General features: G+C 35.8%; 1 protein-coding gene across 1 annotated transcript; it reads right to left on the reverse strand.

The window, feature by feature from the left end:
- Positions 1 to 15,294: 15,294 nt before the first annotated feature.
- LOC131859231 (G-type lectin S-receptor-like serine/threonine-protein kinase At2g19130) lies at positions 15,295 to 16,844 on the reverse strand. The gene is made up of 3 exons (XM_059212807.1): positions 16,804 to 16,844; positions 16,327 to 16,720; positions 15,295 to 16,230 (listed from the first exon to the last, which is right to left on the reverse strand). The coding sequence occupies exons 1-3, from the start codon at positions 16,842 to 16,844 to the stop codon at positions 15,295 to 15,297; spliced, it is 1,371 nt and encodes a 456-aa protein (XP_059068790.1).
- Between the last annotated feature and the right edge of the window lie 1,831 nt (positions 16,845 to 18,675).

Below are 18,675 nucleotides of genomic sequence, written 5' to 3' on the forward strand. Positions count from 1 at the left end.
CACCATTCGCTTGTAGGGTAGTAGCTTGTCGTCCTTTGTCTGATAGTTGTTGTTGATTTGATTGATGACTAGTTGTGAGTCTCCATAGACTTTTAACTCTGTGATCTTCCATTCGACGACCATTTTGATGCCTAGAACCAATGCCTCATATTCAGCCACATTATTTGTGCATGGAAACATAAGCCTATATGATCTTGGCATAGTGTGTCCTTCAGGAGTGATGAATAGAATGTCAGACCCTGAACCATGTTGTGTATAGGATCCGTCAAAGTATAGGGTCCATTGTTTGGGAGAAAGAGCAAGAATGTCCTTGTCTGGAAATTCAATTTCCATGGTTTGTTTTCCTAGCAGTGGTGCTTCAGCCAGCTGATTTGCAATTGCTTGTCCTTTGATGGCTCGTCTTTCTATGTACTAGATGTCGAATTCACTGAGAATCATGACCCATTTAGCCAATCGGCCTGTGAGAGCTGCCTTGTTGAGTAGATACTTGAGAGGATCAATTTTAGCTACTAGCTTAATGGTGTGTGGTAGCATATAATGTTGGAACTTCTAAGATGCAAAGACCACTGTTAGGCAAGCTTTTTGAATGAAGGTATAGTTGAGTTCATAGCCATTCAATGTCCTACTGATGTAATATATGGCACGTTCCTTTCCTTGTTGATCTTCTTGTGCCAATAGTGCCCCCAGTGATATATCTGTTGTGGAGATATATAGTATAAGAGGTTTTCCTGCAACTGGTGGTACTAGAACTGGTGGATTCATCAGGTATTGTTTGATTTGGTAAAAAGATTCCGCACACTTAGTCTCCCATCTAAATGGTACATTTTTGTGTAGCAAATGGTTAAATGGTAAACTTTTATCTGCGAGTTGAGCGATGAATCACCTGATTGATTGAAGTCGTCCCTGTAGAGATCTGAGTTGACTAGTATTCTGTGGTGGTGGCATGTCCATAATAGCTTGTACCTTTGCTGGATCAACTTCAATGCCTTTAGCTGAGACTATGTAGCCTAATAACTTGCCTGATGTAACCCCGAAGACACACTTCTTAGGGTTGAGCCTTACTTGGAATTTCGCCAATCGATCAAAAATCTTGCTTAGGATGTCGAGATGTTCAGCTCTAGTGAAGAATTTAGCTAGTAAATCATCCACATAGTCTTCCATAAATGTGTGCATCATGTCATGGAATATTGTTGTCATTGCTCTTTGATAAGTGGCCCTTGCATTCTTTAAGCCAAAAGGCATAACATTCTAATAGTACGTTCCCTAAGGACAAGTGAATGTTGTTTTATCCTAATCTTCAGGAGATATTTTGATTTGATTATAGCCTGAGAAACCATCCATTAGTGAGAGCATTGCATGACCTGCTGTGAGATCTACAATGATGTCGATACTGGGTAGAGGAAAGTCATCTTTTGGACAAGCTTTGTTGACGTCTCTGAAGTCAGTGTATATTCTGATACTACCATCTGGTTTTGATATTGGAACGATGTTGGAAATCCATTCTGTATAGTCAATGGGTCAGATGAATCCGACATCTAATAGTTTCTTCAGTTCAGTTTTGACCATGAGTGCCACCTGTGGATTGATCTTTCGTAGCTTTTGCTTGACTGGCTTAACTCCTATAGAAATAGATAAGTGATGCATAATTAAGTGTGGAGCTACTCCAGGCATATCAACATATGACCAAGCAAAGTTAATTAGTTGTCCTTTAAAGAAGGTGATGAATGCCAATCTTTCTTCCTCTGTCAAAGATTTTGCAAGGTGTATGTTTTTGGCTGCTTCTGTGGTACCAATGTTGATTGATTGAGTGGGCTCAATCAATATGGGTGATCACTCATGAAAGTGTTCAGGAAGAGTGTCAAGTCTCCCATCATCAGGTGCCTTAAAAAGGTTTTCACCATCAGATGCATCCTTTATTTTTACTTTTTTGTGATCTAGAGCTGCCATTGACTGGTTTTCAACATTAGATCCTTTATTTGGTTCATTTTTGCGACTGAGAGACTCGACACTCCCTGTTTGGTAGACATCGTTACTTTATTCACTAGTAGAGCCTATTTCGGGAGTTGCGGTACATAGATAATGGATAATAGATTCATCATCGGGGAAAATTGGTATATCATGGGTTTCAGGTTCATCCCAATCGATGAGGTCAGGAAATACAAGTGGTAAGGAATCATGGGGTGGATCAAGTTCTGCTACTGTAAGCATTAGGACAAAGTGTTCATTGTGATTGTTCTTATTTTTAAAGAAGTCCATGGTTTCATCGAGGTCTTCGATGGTATCATCTTCCACATAGACTTGTTCATAATATTCCTGTTTGCTTTCCTTGGCGTCATAGATATGTTGTGGCCCAAATTCAAGAGGTCTATCTTCTGCGTTAGGTTCTTCTTGAGAAAGGGATATAGAATTAGTATCATCCAGGATATTTGTAGTAGCATTGGAGTAGGTACCCCATTCATATTCATTGGAATCTGTTTCATAGGCATCATCCCAGATTCTATCTGTGCTGCAAATAGGTATGTTGTATGGTGAAAACAAATCTTTGATAATGGATACCATTTTGATGGTTCTTGTGGATTCTGTGTCCGATCCATCTTCCACTTTCTGGATTTGTTCATAGAGGGTGCTTTCTCGAGGAGGAATGATGGTATCTAGAGATGACATGATTTGTTCTTGAGACATTGGTGTTTGAATATGAGCTACTGCTATAGATATGGCCTTCTTATGACTTAGAAGCTTTCCCTAATGCAACTTCTGATCTTGATGTTCTCGTGTCTTGCAGATTGTTTCTGCTGATTCAAAGAGTGCTTCCTACCAGGATTCTTCTTTGTACTTCTTCTTTACCTTCCATTGAGGTTTTGTAGTTGTTCTGGGTGGCTTTTTTAATAGGAACATGAGTTTAGAACCCAATCCTGCTTTGTCTCTACTAGGTTGTGAAGGAAGATCTATAGGTTCAGTGACTCCTTCCTTGTGTTTCCCAATAGGTCCTTTTCCGTCATATCCCATTTGTTTCATGATCAAGTATCCTTTTCCATATAGGTGTGTCGGTAGAACAATGTCCAGAGCGGCTGCTCTATTATCTTCTTCCTCATCTTTGTATAACCAGCTAAGAATGTCTTTGTCTTCTGATTCATGTGCTAGAGTACCCAATTGGATGAAAGTACCATCAAATTTGGTGATGGGCTGAGTGGCCAGATGTGTTGACGTAGTAGGCAAACCATGCGATCTAGGTGATGTTGGCAATTTGGCCAAACATAAAGGCTCCAAAGAGTACTCTCCCATGCCTTGGTCTTTGATTTGCATCTTTTGCTTGAAATCTTCAAACAAGGAGTTGGGCTTTGCTATTTGTAGATCTGATGTCAAGGGTCGCTACTTTTCTCTATTATGAGGAACCAAACTGTCTTGGGCTACCCCCATTGCGTTGCAATGTTGAAATGGATTATGATCAGCTGATATGGAGATTTCTTGCCCATCATAAGGAAATTTGACACACTGATGATATGTAGAAGGTACTGCTTGCATTTCATGTATCCAGGGTCATCCTAACAAAATATTGTAGGTTAGATCTATGTCTAAGACTTGACATATAGTATCCTTTTGCACTGGTCCCACTTGAATAGGTAGTATCACAGTTCCTTTAGAGGACCTTTCCTCATCATCATATGCTTTTATGGTAATTTTCTTGCAAGGATCAATAGATTCTTCTGAGAAGCCTAGTGCACGGATAAGATTTAAAGTACATATATTAAGTCTGGCTCCTCCATCTATCAAGACTCTTTTTACTCAGTGTTTGCAAACAATGACTTCAATATGGAGAGGAGTATTATGCGGATGACTCAAGGAAGTATTGTCATGCTCTGAGAAGGTGAGGTTATGAGTTTTTGTCATATGGGCGACCATGGCTTGAAATCTGTCTGTATCCAGATTTTGAGGTACATTTGTTTCCAATAGTGCTTGTTCCAATATGTCTTTGTGCTTTGGTGATAGTTTCAACAATTCTAGTATGGATATCTGAGCTGGAGTCTTGCGTAGTTGGCTAACCAAGTCATATTGGAGTTTTAGTGTGGCAACTGTAGGTGCAGTATGTCCTTTCAAGACATATTTCTAAGTTCGGGTTGTTACATTGACGGATTCATGATCATGTCGATTTTGAATGGTGATGACATTGACGTGATGATCTTCAGCTAAGATGTGGTTGATCATGTTGTTGTAAATGTGATTGATACGAGCTCCGCGTGTATCATCCGAAGTTGATGCTCCATCTTTGTTGCAATTTGGAAGAGGATTTTTGAAGGCTCTGTGATCACCATTTGTTTTGAGACCATCCATCGTTAAGTCACCTCGATCAATCATGTCTTGTACCAGATGTTTTAATCTCATGCACTCATTTGTTCTATGACCTTTATTACGATGGAAATCATAGTAATGTGAATCATTCCACCAAGGTGGTTTGATCAGGGGTTCATAGTTGCTGATTGGAGGCAAAGAAAGAATCTTGTTTGCCAAAAGTTCTCTGAATGCTGATTCTAATGATTGTCCCAGTGGTGTGAAGACACGCTTTTGCAAATTTTTTGTGTTGTTGCGTGAATTGTTGTTAGGTCCTGGATTCATGTTTCTATTTTGAGTATCGGGGGTGTTGTTTGCATTGAGTTGTCCTTGATCAATGTTTGGTGCATGTGTGTTAGCACCAAGATTAGCATTTTTAGGATTTTTTGTATTTTGAGGATTTTCAGATAATGCAAGCACTGGTTGCTTAGATTTGGGATCAAATGAGTCATTGTTGCCTTCATTTTTGTTTCGGGTCCAAAACTGAGATTTATCAAGATTGGTATTGTTCTGATTATTGTAGTTTGATGAGTTTGTTCCTTCCTTGTAAAATTTGATTGTTCCCTTTTTGACACATGGTTCCTCTACTTGAATGCCATTTTCAATCAATTTAGCAAAAGATGGTATGCATTGATGTTTTAGTCGGTAACTCATTTCTCCATTCAAGTTATCAATGAAGATTTCTATTTTCTCCTTTTCTGGAATATCTCGAGGATATCGTGATACCATGCATCGCCAGCATTGAAGGAATATCATGGATGTTTCATTGTTCTTTTGTTTGGTATTGCAGACATCTAGCATGGTTATGGCATGTTGAATATTATAGGAATATTGGGTTATGAATTTGTTAACCAATTCATCAAATGATCTGACAGGTGGTGTAATCTTGGATAACCATTCCATTGTTTGTCCTCCCAGGCTTCTTGGGAATAACCTCATCAGATAGGTGTTATCATGAGTAAATTCAAGACTCATGGTGCAAAATTCTCGAACATGATCCCGAGGATCACTTTTCCCATCATATTTATCAAATTTGGGAACATCTGAGTTTGGAGGAAAAGGTACCATGTTCAATCTTCTGTCAAATGGATAAGGACAGATTTCATTTATACAGTACTGCACTGTTGTCCCTTGTTGCATATCTTGTATTTGTCTTTGCAACATTTGCATTTGTTGAGTAAGAGCAACCAAGGGCGCATTATCTTGCCAAGGGAAGAGTTCTTCCCTTGTATTTGTTCTTAGCTGAAAAGGTGTGGTAAACGATATATGTTGTTCTAGAGTTTTGAGCTTAGGTATACGCATTTCTGGTATACATTGTTCTAGAATATGTTGCTCAGGTATGCGAGTTTCTTCTTCTCTTTGTTGTTCTTGATATGCATATTGTCGAGACCCAGTTTGAAAAATGTTTGCATCAAAATCTTCAAGAAGTTTAACACCTTTACTTGTGAGCATGAGCAAATACTTTTCTTTGTCATTTTCCATAAGCTTTTCGACAAGTTTTTGGAATGAAGGATTTTCTTGACATTCTTGAAGAAGTACTTCAGTAATTTCAGGCTCTTCTGAGTGTGAAACTTCAAAAGGATTTGACAATCTGTGATTCATACTTGATTCTGTTGGTGTCTCGCTTTGTTGGTTCTTTTGAGAGCGAGTAACCGACATTTTAGTAAAAACTTTTGGTGATGAAAGGGACAAAATTTTCTTTGATGTGTTGCGCGGGGGTGGGTGGTTTTGGTCTAGATGTGTTATAAGTTATGCACTCGTCGGGCAAGAATGCTAGATTGATCTTTCCTTCGCGGTTTATTTTTTGATTAAAAGAAGACTTTTGACAATAGGCTCTTGTCTTCAAGGGTTCTTTGTCAAATTCATTGGATTTATTTTGGATATACTGTTTGACGTGATGAAGGAATACCCAATGAGATTTGAAGAGTTGATGATTGATGAATAAAAACTTATTTCTCTTGATGAATTTGGAAAAACTAGGTTGTTGTTTCTTCAACATGATGTTACGATAAAGGTTCTTTCTTCTCAAAATAAGGGGATTAGTCATGCATGAGTGATGAATGGTTTCCTTTGATTGGTTTGGATTCAGTTGATTCTTGTTTTCAAAAATTTCAGATCTTACTCTATCAAAGTGAAGGTTTTTAGATGCCCCTTCATGACAAAGCGTGTCAAATGATATGGAGAAAAGCCTCCCGATCTAGAAACTTGATTTGACAATTTGAAATCTTTAAACAAGTGTTTTGAGATAAAAATCCGTAAGATGGTAAAGGATTCTATTGACACTAATGATGAGATTTCCGGATTATGATAGGAGAGACGTCCTTTATCATGCGATTCATTTAGGATTTTGACAACGTTCGTTTTGACACAAATTTAGCTTGAGAAGTAGTTCTAATGGTTTGTTTGTCACTCTGCTTTGATGAAAAATGATGTTTGATGGAAAAAGGCTTCTAAAAAAATATTTTGAAAATTTTAAAATTTTTCCTGATTTTGCTCTCTGTTTTTCTGTTTTTAATCACGCGCTAGAACAGAGACTACATGTGCTATTGAAATGTCTTCATGCGCTAAAATTATGAGCACACATGCTAGGCTGCCCCGAGACACGTGCTAAAGTTTTGACTTTTAAAATTGTTTTCTAGCTATTTTGAAAAGTCTATGCACTATTTTGGGCTTTCCACGTGCTAACTATTGAGATTGATGCGCTACTGTTTGATTTTCATGCGCTAAGCTATTGCTTCCACGTGCTAAAGTTTTGGACTATTTAAAATTGTTGTCTAACTGTTGAAAAATCTATGCACTATCTTGGACCTATCACGTGCTAACTTTTGAGATGGATGCACTAATGTTTGGTTTCCACGTGCTAAGTTGTTGCTTCTACATGCTAGACTGTTTTTGGGATGCGCTAAATGTTTCAACACTGAGTTGACCTATGGTAAAAACGCTACTGTTTTGACCCAACGCGCTAAGTTGATGTTTTGATGCGCTAACAAAAGTACTCCACGCGCTAAGAGGTTGCTCTTATGCGCTAAACTGCCTTGATTTTGCTTTGGTTTTGATTTTTTGTAAATTTTGAATTTTTTCTATAAAATTTTGAAGTTTGATGGATGATTTTCTGAAGTAATAAATGCAAGCACGGCACAAAAAGTACAACCATTTTACCTAATCTAACAAAAAGTGTATGTTCTGTGAGGATGTATTCAAATCTCCAATGTTTTAACCGGTTTTGATATAAATAATACACTTTAGAAAGACTCTTTAGTCAAGGGTCATAAATAACATCATAGCCCACTAGTCTCGATACTCTGTCAACTCAAACAGTCGTGTCACCCCCTAAAGAGCGCCCATTTTTTTGCCTTTTACAAGAAATTAACTCAAAGTGAATTGCTTTACAATTGAGTAGTTATCTTGGGAGATATATGGTGAGTAATCTTGGGGCGGATTCTTCCCCACCCTTGCACTATGATGTTATAAATGTCTGGTTACTCACTCGATTCAAAGCTTCTATTTCTATGGTTCGTAATTAGGCTTCCCATTCAGCCGTCAGTGATAAACTCCCTCGGGAGGCTTCCCAACCTTTAGAACAAAGGCTTTACATATCTCAAGGATACTGGGGGAAGGCTAATCACTACATGCAACCATTGAAAAGGACTTTCGTCACTTTCCACATTTGATTTACTGGGTTAGAATTCTTGACGTCAAAGTCGTTCCCCACTTAGGTCGTTCCCTTCACATGGACCAAAGATTGTTGTTGTGGTTCATTTTACAGCCCAAAATAAGGTGAGTCCAATTTTATCTAACAAGAATTAAAAATGACTCTAAATTTTAACTAACTTAACTAAGTTAGCCAAAATCTAAAACTATTTTTAATTCTACAAATAAAATCCAGCGTTACCTACAAGAAATTGTTAGAATCCTACAAAATTCCAATCAAACAGTTAGAGAAATCTGGGTTTCGGTGGACTTCTACAAGTCTAAATGTTATTTCGATTACAATTTTGATTTTTGTCTTTTGTCTATGATGCGCTATAGAAAGGGCTGCATGCGCTACAATGTAACCTGGATGCGCTAAAATAATTTCTCAATGTGCTGCACTGTTCAATGGATGAGCTATTCTATGCTATTCTATTTTTACCCGTGCTGAGACCTACAGGAAAATGATTGGATGTGCTAAAAGATAATCTTCATGCGCTGGATGATGCACTTCATGCACTAAACAGTGGATTAGATGCGCTAGGATTTTTACTGGAAGCGCTACTCTGTGTGCCAAAGGCGCTGCTCTGGTTTTCTTCCGCACTGAGACCTATAGGAAAATTTTAGTGGGGTTATGCGCTAAAGAAAGTTCTTCACGCGCTAGAAGATAGACCCCACGTGCTAAACAGTAGGCGGAACATGCTAGACTGTTAAGTGGATGCGCTAGGGAATGTTTCCCACGCACCGATTCTTGTTTCCTGTGGACCTGCAAATGTGGTTAATTTTAAAAACCGATTTGATATATGGGGTTTAAGCCCACGGTGGGCACCAGAAATGTATGCGGGAAAAGTGGGCTGATAGAATTTAATATGTGAAAATATTGTTGAATACTAGTCCACACACACACAAGACTTCTTGATGCAAGCTATGGAGTAACAAAGTGTTACTCAGCTTCCCAAGGTGGGTCCCATGGTTCTCTATCTCACAATGTCCCTTAAACCAATGTTTTTGCTCTCAGATTACTGAGCAAAATGGTTTAGGGATGGCAAATGCAAGAACGAGGGATGCTTTGATAGTTTTAGTATGAGATTCATCCTAAGCTATACATGATCTTAAAATGCAATAAACTATATGATAAGATGACAAGATTAGTATAAATACTATCCTAACATGATATATATTAGTCTATGTTTGAGGTAAATGATAAAGAAATTATCTTAAACATGCATATTTACATTAATTCTTGATTTCAAAGAGGATAAAATGATGAGCATAAAAATGAAATGAAAGCTTGAATGTGTTTGAGCATAAATGTGATACTACAAATTTGAAAGATGATCAAAATGGAGGAATGAGAGCTCTATTTATAGCAAAAATAGGGCAATGGATGGTCAGGATTGAATGGTTTAATCAAGGGTTGAGTTTGAAAGTTGGGGATCCATGTGCACAATTTGCACCAATGAAATAGTGACAAGTGTCAACATAGGGTTGAGTTGAGAGAAGGGGTTGGAGACACTAAATGCCTAAGAAGACCTTAGGGTTATCTAGGAGATAAGGGTTAAGCTCAAGTTAGGTTTACCCAATGGATTAAGATTTAATCCAAGGATAAACCTTTATGCAAATGATTAAGAGATAACCGTGGTCAAAGTATTAAAGTCCTGATGAGACCCTTGGGTTGGGTGAAGGTTGACTTAAAACAAATGTTTTAACCATGTAAGAGGGTTTGAGTTAACCATTAATGGTTTTTGAAGACTTTGGAGGATTAAGTGGTTGAAGGTTGGAAGCCTTTAATGGTTATTGGAGACTTTGAGGTTTTAAGTGGTTGAAGGTTGAAAGCCTTTAATGGTTATTGGAGACTTTGAGGTTTGAGAAGTGACTTCCCTTTGCTTAGGGATGTGACAAAGTTTAGAGGAGGGGTTAGGTTAATTAGAAGCGATTAGAAGATTCTAGAAGGGATTAGAAAGGGGTTTGGGATTTTGCAAGTGGATGGAGGGATAATAGGATTTAATTGAAATAAAGTAATTTAGTTCAATTTGGTTGCAATTTGGAGAAATTAAATAAATTGGATTTATTCAATTTAGGATAACTATTTAATTAAATTTGAATTTAATTAAAAGTGGCTAGGGGGGATTTAATTGAATAAAAATGATTTATTCATTAAATGGTATAGTGAATTTTATTTAAACAAATTGAGTAATTTACTTAATAAAATAGAAGAATGTGGATAACTTAATTAAATTTGGATTTACTTAAATAGAGGAATGAACATAAAATATTCATTTTAGAAGTATGGTCATTTCTATACATCTACAATATACACACACACACACACACATGTGTGTGTGTGTGTGTGTGTGTGTGTGCACATACATATGTATATATGTACATACATATGCATATATATGTACATATGTATATATATATATGTATATGTATGTATAGATATACATATACATATATATATATATATATATATATATATATATATATATATATATATATGTATGTATGTATGTATGTATGTATGTATATGTGTGTGTGTGTGTGCGCGCGTGCGTGCATGCACACACACACACACACACACACATATATACATACATATGTATGTATGTATACATGTAAATATACATATATGTATGTATATAAGTATATATATACATATGTATGTGTATATACATGTATATATGTATATATACATATACATACATATATTTATATATATATACATATGGATGTATATATACATATATACATGTATATACACATACATATGTATATATGTACATACATACATATATACACATACATACATATATATACATACATACATATATGTATCTATATATATATCTACGTATGTATATGTATGTATATATACATATATATATGTATGTACATATATATATGTATGTACATATATATATGTATGTATGTATGTATGTATATATACATGCATATATATATGTATATATATATGTCTTTTAGCAGGCATCATTAATTTAGGCAGTTTCATCTATATATATATATATATACATACATTAATATATACATATGTATATGTATACATATATATATACATATGTATATGTATACATATCTATACATATATATATATATATATATATATATGTATATATATATATATATATATATATATATATATGTATACATATATATATATATATACATACACGTGTGTGTGTGTGTGCATAGAGACTACATCCATCCTAATCCTTCAAATTTCCCACTGTCAAAAGATGACATGTTCATCACTATTTACTATGTCGGATTTGTCGAATATAACTTCGCACCTATTTCCTGCACATAGAAAGAAAGGGAAAGATGTTTGAAATAGGGGTTTTCCTAAGTAAAACCCTAGTTTTGTAATTAACTGTGAATGAAATAATGCAAATACTAAAATAAATACTAAGGAGATATACCTCAAATCTACAATTGTTAATTATGATGCAATTCAGTTTTAATATAATCAGAAATGTTGAATGTAATGGCATGACAAAGACATGGACATGACCCTAATCACACACGCATGCTTGCACATGAATATTGATGTAGCTTTTCTCCACAAAGCTTGAATGATAGATATGCAACCTTGAATATCTGAAGATACTTTATGAATGTTTCATGAACACACGAGTGATATGATTAATGTTCTAACTTAAAATGAATTGATAGGATTTCTTTATATAGGGTTCCTTAGGTAATTTACCAATTAGGTCAACCTCCAATGGTCATATGTAGCCCCAGGAATAAAATTCTATTACGAAGTTATAGCACCTACTCCATTTTAAATTAGGGCCCATTTGAGAGGGACCAAGACATTTTGGGTGCCCTATGTTCCTTCTACATATAGGACCAAAATAAGACGCCAAGGGGGGTGTCACATAGTAGAAACTGCCAATGGATGTACATGACATATAAATTCAATAATGGGGTTAAATAGGGGCTAGGGAGGCAATGAGGATAGAACATGCTAAAGTAGGATCACAGACATGAGGTGTAAATTGGACAGGTGACAATTTACAATGCTACATTTAGCCCCTACTTTAGCGGGAGTATGAGCCTATACAAATTCTTGTGGTAAACTAGTATGATTAAGAGTGAGGAGAAACTAGGAGAAAAATCACAAGGAGATAAGACATCACTAATTTTGAGGAACTAATCCCCCACTCTTAGGATCTTAACTCACACAATCTTATGCAAGGACACACAAAACAAGACAAAGATAAAAGAAGAACAGAAAAGGACAAAAAAAAGAGGCTCCAAGTTAACTAGTTGAAGAGACCTCAATAATTATAATGTCTCAATATCAAATATCATTTTTGGAATGCTATCTCAAGAAGACAGGTGATCACATAAAGAGAGCAAGAGCATGCATCAAATGATGAACCATGAGCCACAAATAGAAAAACTATGAGCTCATGGGGAAGAGAAGAGAGAAAGGACATGAATTCCGTAGGCTAAGAGTGTTTTTCTAGGTGATCCATGTTAGGAAGGAGAGTCAGAATAGTCTATTTATGATACTCTAGTTTCATTCATCCCATCGCATATATTGCTATCTAGTTTTAGGAGTTAAGCATCCCGTATAAGACTTTATTTTGTTTGGTTTCAAGCATGTAACAACCTATATAAGACATGAAATGAAAATGCCAAAATGTCTTGTTTTGGGTATGAAGCATCTTGTATAAGACTTTGTTTAGTTTGGTTTCAAGTCTGAACACCCTGTGTAAGACATATATGTCTGGTTTCAAGAACATATTGTGTAATATTTTTTTTGTCTAGTTTCAAGAATGTGTATTCCTATAAGACATATATAAATGCTACATCTACTTTCATGCATGAAGCATCTCGTGTGAGATATCATTTTGCTTGGTTTCGAGAATGAACCACCTATATTAGACATGCAGAATGTAATACAATATAGTACAAAGAGGGCGATATGTATGCCACCTCTTAAGATGTCAACATAGCCCTATGTTGATGTCTTAATGAAGCTAGAAACAAGGATACACACCTTCAACACCAAGCAGATATCCTTTTAGGCAATAACGTTCATAAATCCAAGCTAATGTGGCATTACTAGATTACAAGAAAAGAAAAGATAGTTGATAAAAAGATACCTTGCACCAAGTGTAAAGGGTATCCTTGGAGGGGAAGAGATCTTTTCTCAAAAGACATCTACCTTCATGAGGATTTTATTAAACAAAAATACCATCATCAGCCAAAAGAGAGGAAGGAGAACAAGAGTGCTTACCTTCTCCCTATTTCTAGGTGAAAGAGATTCTTGATGAAGGATGATGTGCTTTTGATAGAAATTAAAAGATTTGTTTATAATAGATATACATTGGCACGCGTAGAAGAGGTTGTAGTCGAGGAGACGCGCGTCTTGCATAAGAGATAATCCTTTAGCAAATACTTTACAAAAGGAACAACATCGTATCATATGAAAGGCACTATTATAGTTGAAGGGGGTGAAACTGATAGTATCTCTCCAATGTATGTCATTGCAATCTATAGTGTGAAAGCAAAATGACTACAAGGCATTTTTCTTTTGATTACTTTTTTATATTAAATCAAGACCTACATTTGAAAGTTTCCTTCAAATTATTTTTTATTTTAAACAATAAAACATTCCTTTGAATGAAGATAACCCTTCATTCAATGGCATTTACTATCTTCGAATGAACACACCTTTGCTGAAAGAAATACCATCATTTGAATTATTATTATTATTATTATTAAGTGTCTTTCACTATTGTAAAATGTACACCAATTGATTAGGATTTCACAAAAAATATAATATATTTTCTTGATCAACATGAAGGTTGGAATAAAAGGTGAAACTCCTTAGCGAATCAAATTGTCAACAATTTGTTTTTTGAATATTTTTCATTAAAAATTGATATTTAACTTTACAATAGATAAATACTTATTTTAGATAGAAAAAATTCTAACTTATGATTTCCAAAAAAATATAATTAATAATAACCACTTAAAAAATATGAAATGAAATAGTATTTGTCAAAAAAATGAATACTAGGGGAGAGGGACCAGTAGTTGTTAGGGCTAACTTTGTGAACATGTAGTCGTCACATGGAATATCGTAAGACCTCCATTTCTTTTTAGAAATATAATATGGACACTTAACTATCTACATCTAAGGTTAGAAGGCATGACTCATCAGGCAAGTCGTCAAAATAACACATCTAGTGCAAAGTGTCAAAAAAATGATTTTTTAAAGATTCGACCAAAACTTAATCTAAAAATCCCTAGTTGTTGAATAAAAAAATATCATTTGTAATTAATATAATATTGTATTTTTATGTAAAATATAACTTATATGAAACTTAAGTGGACCAAATGCCTATTATTAATCATAAATGTGTGTTATCTCTAACTTTTATATCCAGCACCAAAGGACCAATAGTTGAACACAAAACAACATATTATGATATAAAATAAAACTTATATGAACACAAAAGGACCAATTGTTGAACACTTAAATCTTTAGACAATCCCTCACATTTCATGGAGAAAAACAAGGTATTTATTGTGTTCACCTTTCATATTTGTGATAAGACAAATTACTAATATGAAATACTCCAATGCACATACATTGCTACCCCAATAGTTGTACACATAAGAATAATATTTTTACACTATGATAACAGTACTTGTTTAAGTGAGTATCTTATTTTATAAATGACACACTTATAGTGGATAGCTATGATATTTTATTTGAAACAAAAAATATCTATTTCACTTGTTAATTAGTGTATTTATGCCTTTTTTATATAACATTTATAGGTTCTCTTATGTTCAAGTATTGGTTCATTTTGATCAACATTTGGCAATTTTTTTATCTACATGTGGATTATTTATTTACATTATATAGTATAAATATGTGGCAAGACTGGATATTATATGCACAATTGCTATAACGACTATTGGACCCCGTACAACTATTGGTCCCTCTCCCCTAAAAGTACGTGATTATTATTTATATATTATAATGAAAGGAAAAACAAAATTTTCAACTAAGTTTTTTTATTTTCTTAATATTTATCGAACTAGAAAGTAAAATTATTTTACTTAATGCTTTTAAATACTAATACAATTTACAATTTATAATGGTTTTTAACATTTCTTAACTTTGTTTGATGCTCTACTCCTTGGACACTTGAAAACAAGGCAGGAGCTTCGTGATTATATCAAACGTAAGCGTTTCCTATAATTATAATTACAGCTCTTTAAAACTACCTATTCATTTGCTGGTTCGGAACCACTTGATGTGCATGGTTGTTGATCAAAGGTGTCGCTTTCGTAGTCGTCTACCTGATCTACCAGCACCTGTAGAGACCTCGGAATTTCTGATGCAGGAGCCTCTATTGTTCCTTCCAATATATTCACCACATCACTCATGCTCGGCCTCTCATTCTCATCGTCTTGAATGCATAGTCCTCCAACCATAGCGGCTCTTCTCACCTCTTCTATATTCGTCTCACTTGCTATCCTTGCATCCACAACGCCTATTTTGTTTTCCCTTTGAATTTGACATGAAGCCCAGGTAGGAAAGTACAACCTGCTCTCGTCCACCTTCAGATCCAGATTTCTACGACCAGATATGATTTCCAGCAACGTCATACCAAAACTGTATACGTCCACCTTGGGAGTGATAGGAAGGGCGGAGATCCACTCGGGAGCCAAGTACCAACGAGTTCCTCTTGTGGTCGTCAGGAGGCGGCTGAAATCTCTACCTGCCGACTTTACTAACCCAAAATCAGCTATCTTGGGGTGAAAGTCGTCGTCCAGCAGAATGTTTTCAGGCTTAATATCGCAGTGAATGATGCGATCCCTGAATTCCTCGTGGAGATAAACTAATCCTCGAGCAGTGCCCAGTGCAATTTCAAACCGAGTCTTCCAGTCCAACAACTTTTCTACTTCCCCCTCTTTGTGGAAGAGAAAAGAATTTAGAGATCCGTTGGGCATGTAAGCATACACCAGTAGCCTTCGAGAACCTACTACGTAGGATCCCCAGAGCCTCACCAGATTCACATGCTGTATTTTCCCGATGGTGCTTATTTCTGCACTAAATTGCTTTTCTGCTCCGGCAGAACCTTCTAGTTTTTTGACCACTTCAAGCGTGTTGTCTGGCAGAACTCCTGCGAACACACAGCCGAATGCTCCACTTCCCAGCTAATGCTTGAAATTCTTGGTTGCAATTCGCAGCTCTTTGTAAGTGAATGATTTGAGCAACGTTGGCACGTCCTGTTCCATGCTTTTCTTCCGCACCCTTCGACGTTTACACAGAATAAAGACGGCCAACAGGAGAGCCAAAATGAGAGAGAAAGCGGCTCCAGTAGCAGCAAGTACAACTCTAAGTGCAGGGGATTTGCTGCTTCGCTTAGATGTCGAATGCAGCAATTCAGAAGCGGCCAGTCCAATGAAGACCGATTGAGCACTGGATGAAGCGCGCATTTTGAATAAATCTCCGAACCACAGTCTACACATCAAAGGATCAGAAGTAGCGAAAGCAAAGGCTGTGCAGGAGCAATTGCTGAGACAAGCAGTCCGGCAACTCTGCTGTGTTGGCTCATTGTATGTGACAGCTTCTTTTTCGGGCAAGAATCGGTTCTTGGCTACCCGGAAGCTGTCGATAGTTCCCTCTGTGAATCCCTCAACATAACTGCACACATCATTCGCATTCCACAGTCCTTAAGCTCCACAGATATCATACTCGCTGGATTGACCCCGGTGTGTCGACCAAACCAGAGTCCATTTACCGTCACCCATCCAGATGTAAGTTCCATATTCTCTATTCGTCTGCAACACTAGCCGCGCCGTGAGAAATTTCCAAGTCGGATTTATGAAATAATAATAGTACATTCTTGAAAGAGAAAGCCTCACACAAGACTTTTCGACTATGTTCTGACCTTTCATCTCCGGAATCTTGGTAGCAGTATTACCAGTCCACTCTCCACTGGACCAATATGTAATACTGTTGTTATAGATTATCACCATCTGTGACTTTCCTGGGGGACATGCCAATTCCATAAGAGAATAGCCCAATTGCAAGATCCACAGAGCTCTTCCACGAAGTTAACTTCATGCCTTTCCACATCTTCATGCCCGGCAACCACGTATCTCCTCGATGCGCAAAACTCTCCCATACAATCTCAGACTTTTCTTGGGCATCCAGCATGACGAGATTACCGGAGTCCATTAAAATTGCGTCTGAGGCTTTTCCGCCATTATTAGTCGACCAAACCAACTGATCGTCTCTGTTAAACAATCTGAGACGACCGTCGCTTGAAAAGTTGAGAACCCCGGGCATGCTTCTGACAGGATTCTCTCTGATAGCCACCCAAACAATGGCCTTCTGAGAGACTTCTGCATACCAGATGCCAATGTACCAATTATTCGTTCCTTTGGGATTGAAAAATCCCAACGCGAAAGTGCCATTCTTTGATATAATGGTCTGATTTCCTGAGAGAGAAGAACCCATTAAAAGCGTCTCTCCAACATCCACTGCTAATAAATTGCAATTATACATTGCAATAATAATAGTAATGGCTAGGATCAAATTCTTCATCTCCATTTCTATAACCAGAGCATTTGTAATTTTCTTAAACAACACCCAAGGGGAAGAAGTCGTGTCGTTTATCCGACGCAAACGAATTGAAATTTTGCAGCTAATGATTTCGAAGTCGAAGTCTCCAGAGAAAATGGAAATAGAACCCACTTTCATTTTTTCCACATCTCCTCTGCTTTACCTTTGTTGACATCTGAACCAGAACGACTGAGATAAGTCAAGTCTTTAATGTCGACTGAGATAAGTCTTCTGCTTCCAAATGCAGAGTGAACAGTGCCACAAATATCTTTGGATGCTTTGAAACGACACCATTAGATTAAGATTGTACGCCTGAACTATTATTCGTATTATGTTTTCTATTTAGTTTAAAAATAAAATTATACCTGAACTAATTAAAAAATATGAAAATAAATCATATCCACTAAAAGGAGTGATAGAGAATATAAGAATATTGATGGTCAACTCTTTTTAAAAAATATGAAATTAAGAACATAAAATCTATCATAATCGGAAGACAAGAGTGATGCAAAGGAATATACATTAAGGTTTTAAAAAATAAATTATACCTTCATATATTTTAGAGTGTAGGAATAATTATTATTTTATTTTATCTTGGACTTCTTAGTGTAATAGAAATATGAGTTAATTAATTAAATTTGATAAAGATGTTTATCAATATATATTTAATGCTTAAAAGAATGTTCAGATTTTTGTTAATTTATTTTATTATAAAAAAGAAAAATCTATGTTTTGTATTTGTCTGTTTTAATGTTTTTAACAGATTTTTTATTTTAGTATAGATTTTTCAATTATATAAATTAGTATTTACATCGGAAGGACATGCAAGAGTTGTGTCAATAGAAAGTTGTATATAAGTAAACATGTTAGAGAGTACAATTTGATATGTGCATAGAAGGTACATCAGTTTAATTTAGTATGTTTTATATATAGAATAGTATTTTTTGTGTATACAATTTTTAAATACAATCTTGAACTTAGGTTGATTATTTGTCTTGAAGCTCTCATTTTTCTATGTGAATTTTGTTAAT

Source organism: Cryptomeria japonica, chromosome 10 (genome assembly GCF_030272615.1).
Source record: "Cryptomeria japonica chromosome 10, Sugi_1.0, whole genome shotgun sequence".
NCBI classification, from domain to species: Eukaryota; Viridiplantae; Streptophyta; class Pinopsida; order Cupressales; family Cupressaceae; genus Cryptomeria; species Cryptomeria japonica.

Excerpts from the sequence above, each read along its gene's own strand:
- LOC131859231 (XM_059212807.1), bottom strand. The coding sequence starts at position 16,844 with ATGGAACTTACATCTGGATGGGTGACGGTAAATGGACTCTG. Across the intron at positions 16,721-16,803 it reads GTGACGGTAAATGGACTCTG|TTATGTTGAGGGATTCACAG; the intron begins GTTTGGTCGACA and ends TGATGTGTGCAG. Across the intron at positions 16,231-16,326 it reads TTCTGTGTAAACGTCGAAGG|CTGGGAAGTGGAGCATTCGG; the intron begins GTGCGGAAGAAA and ends TTCAAGCATTAG.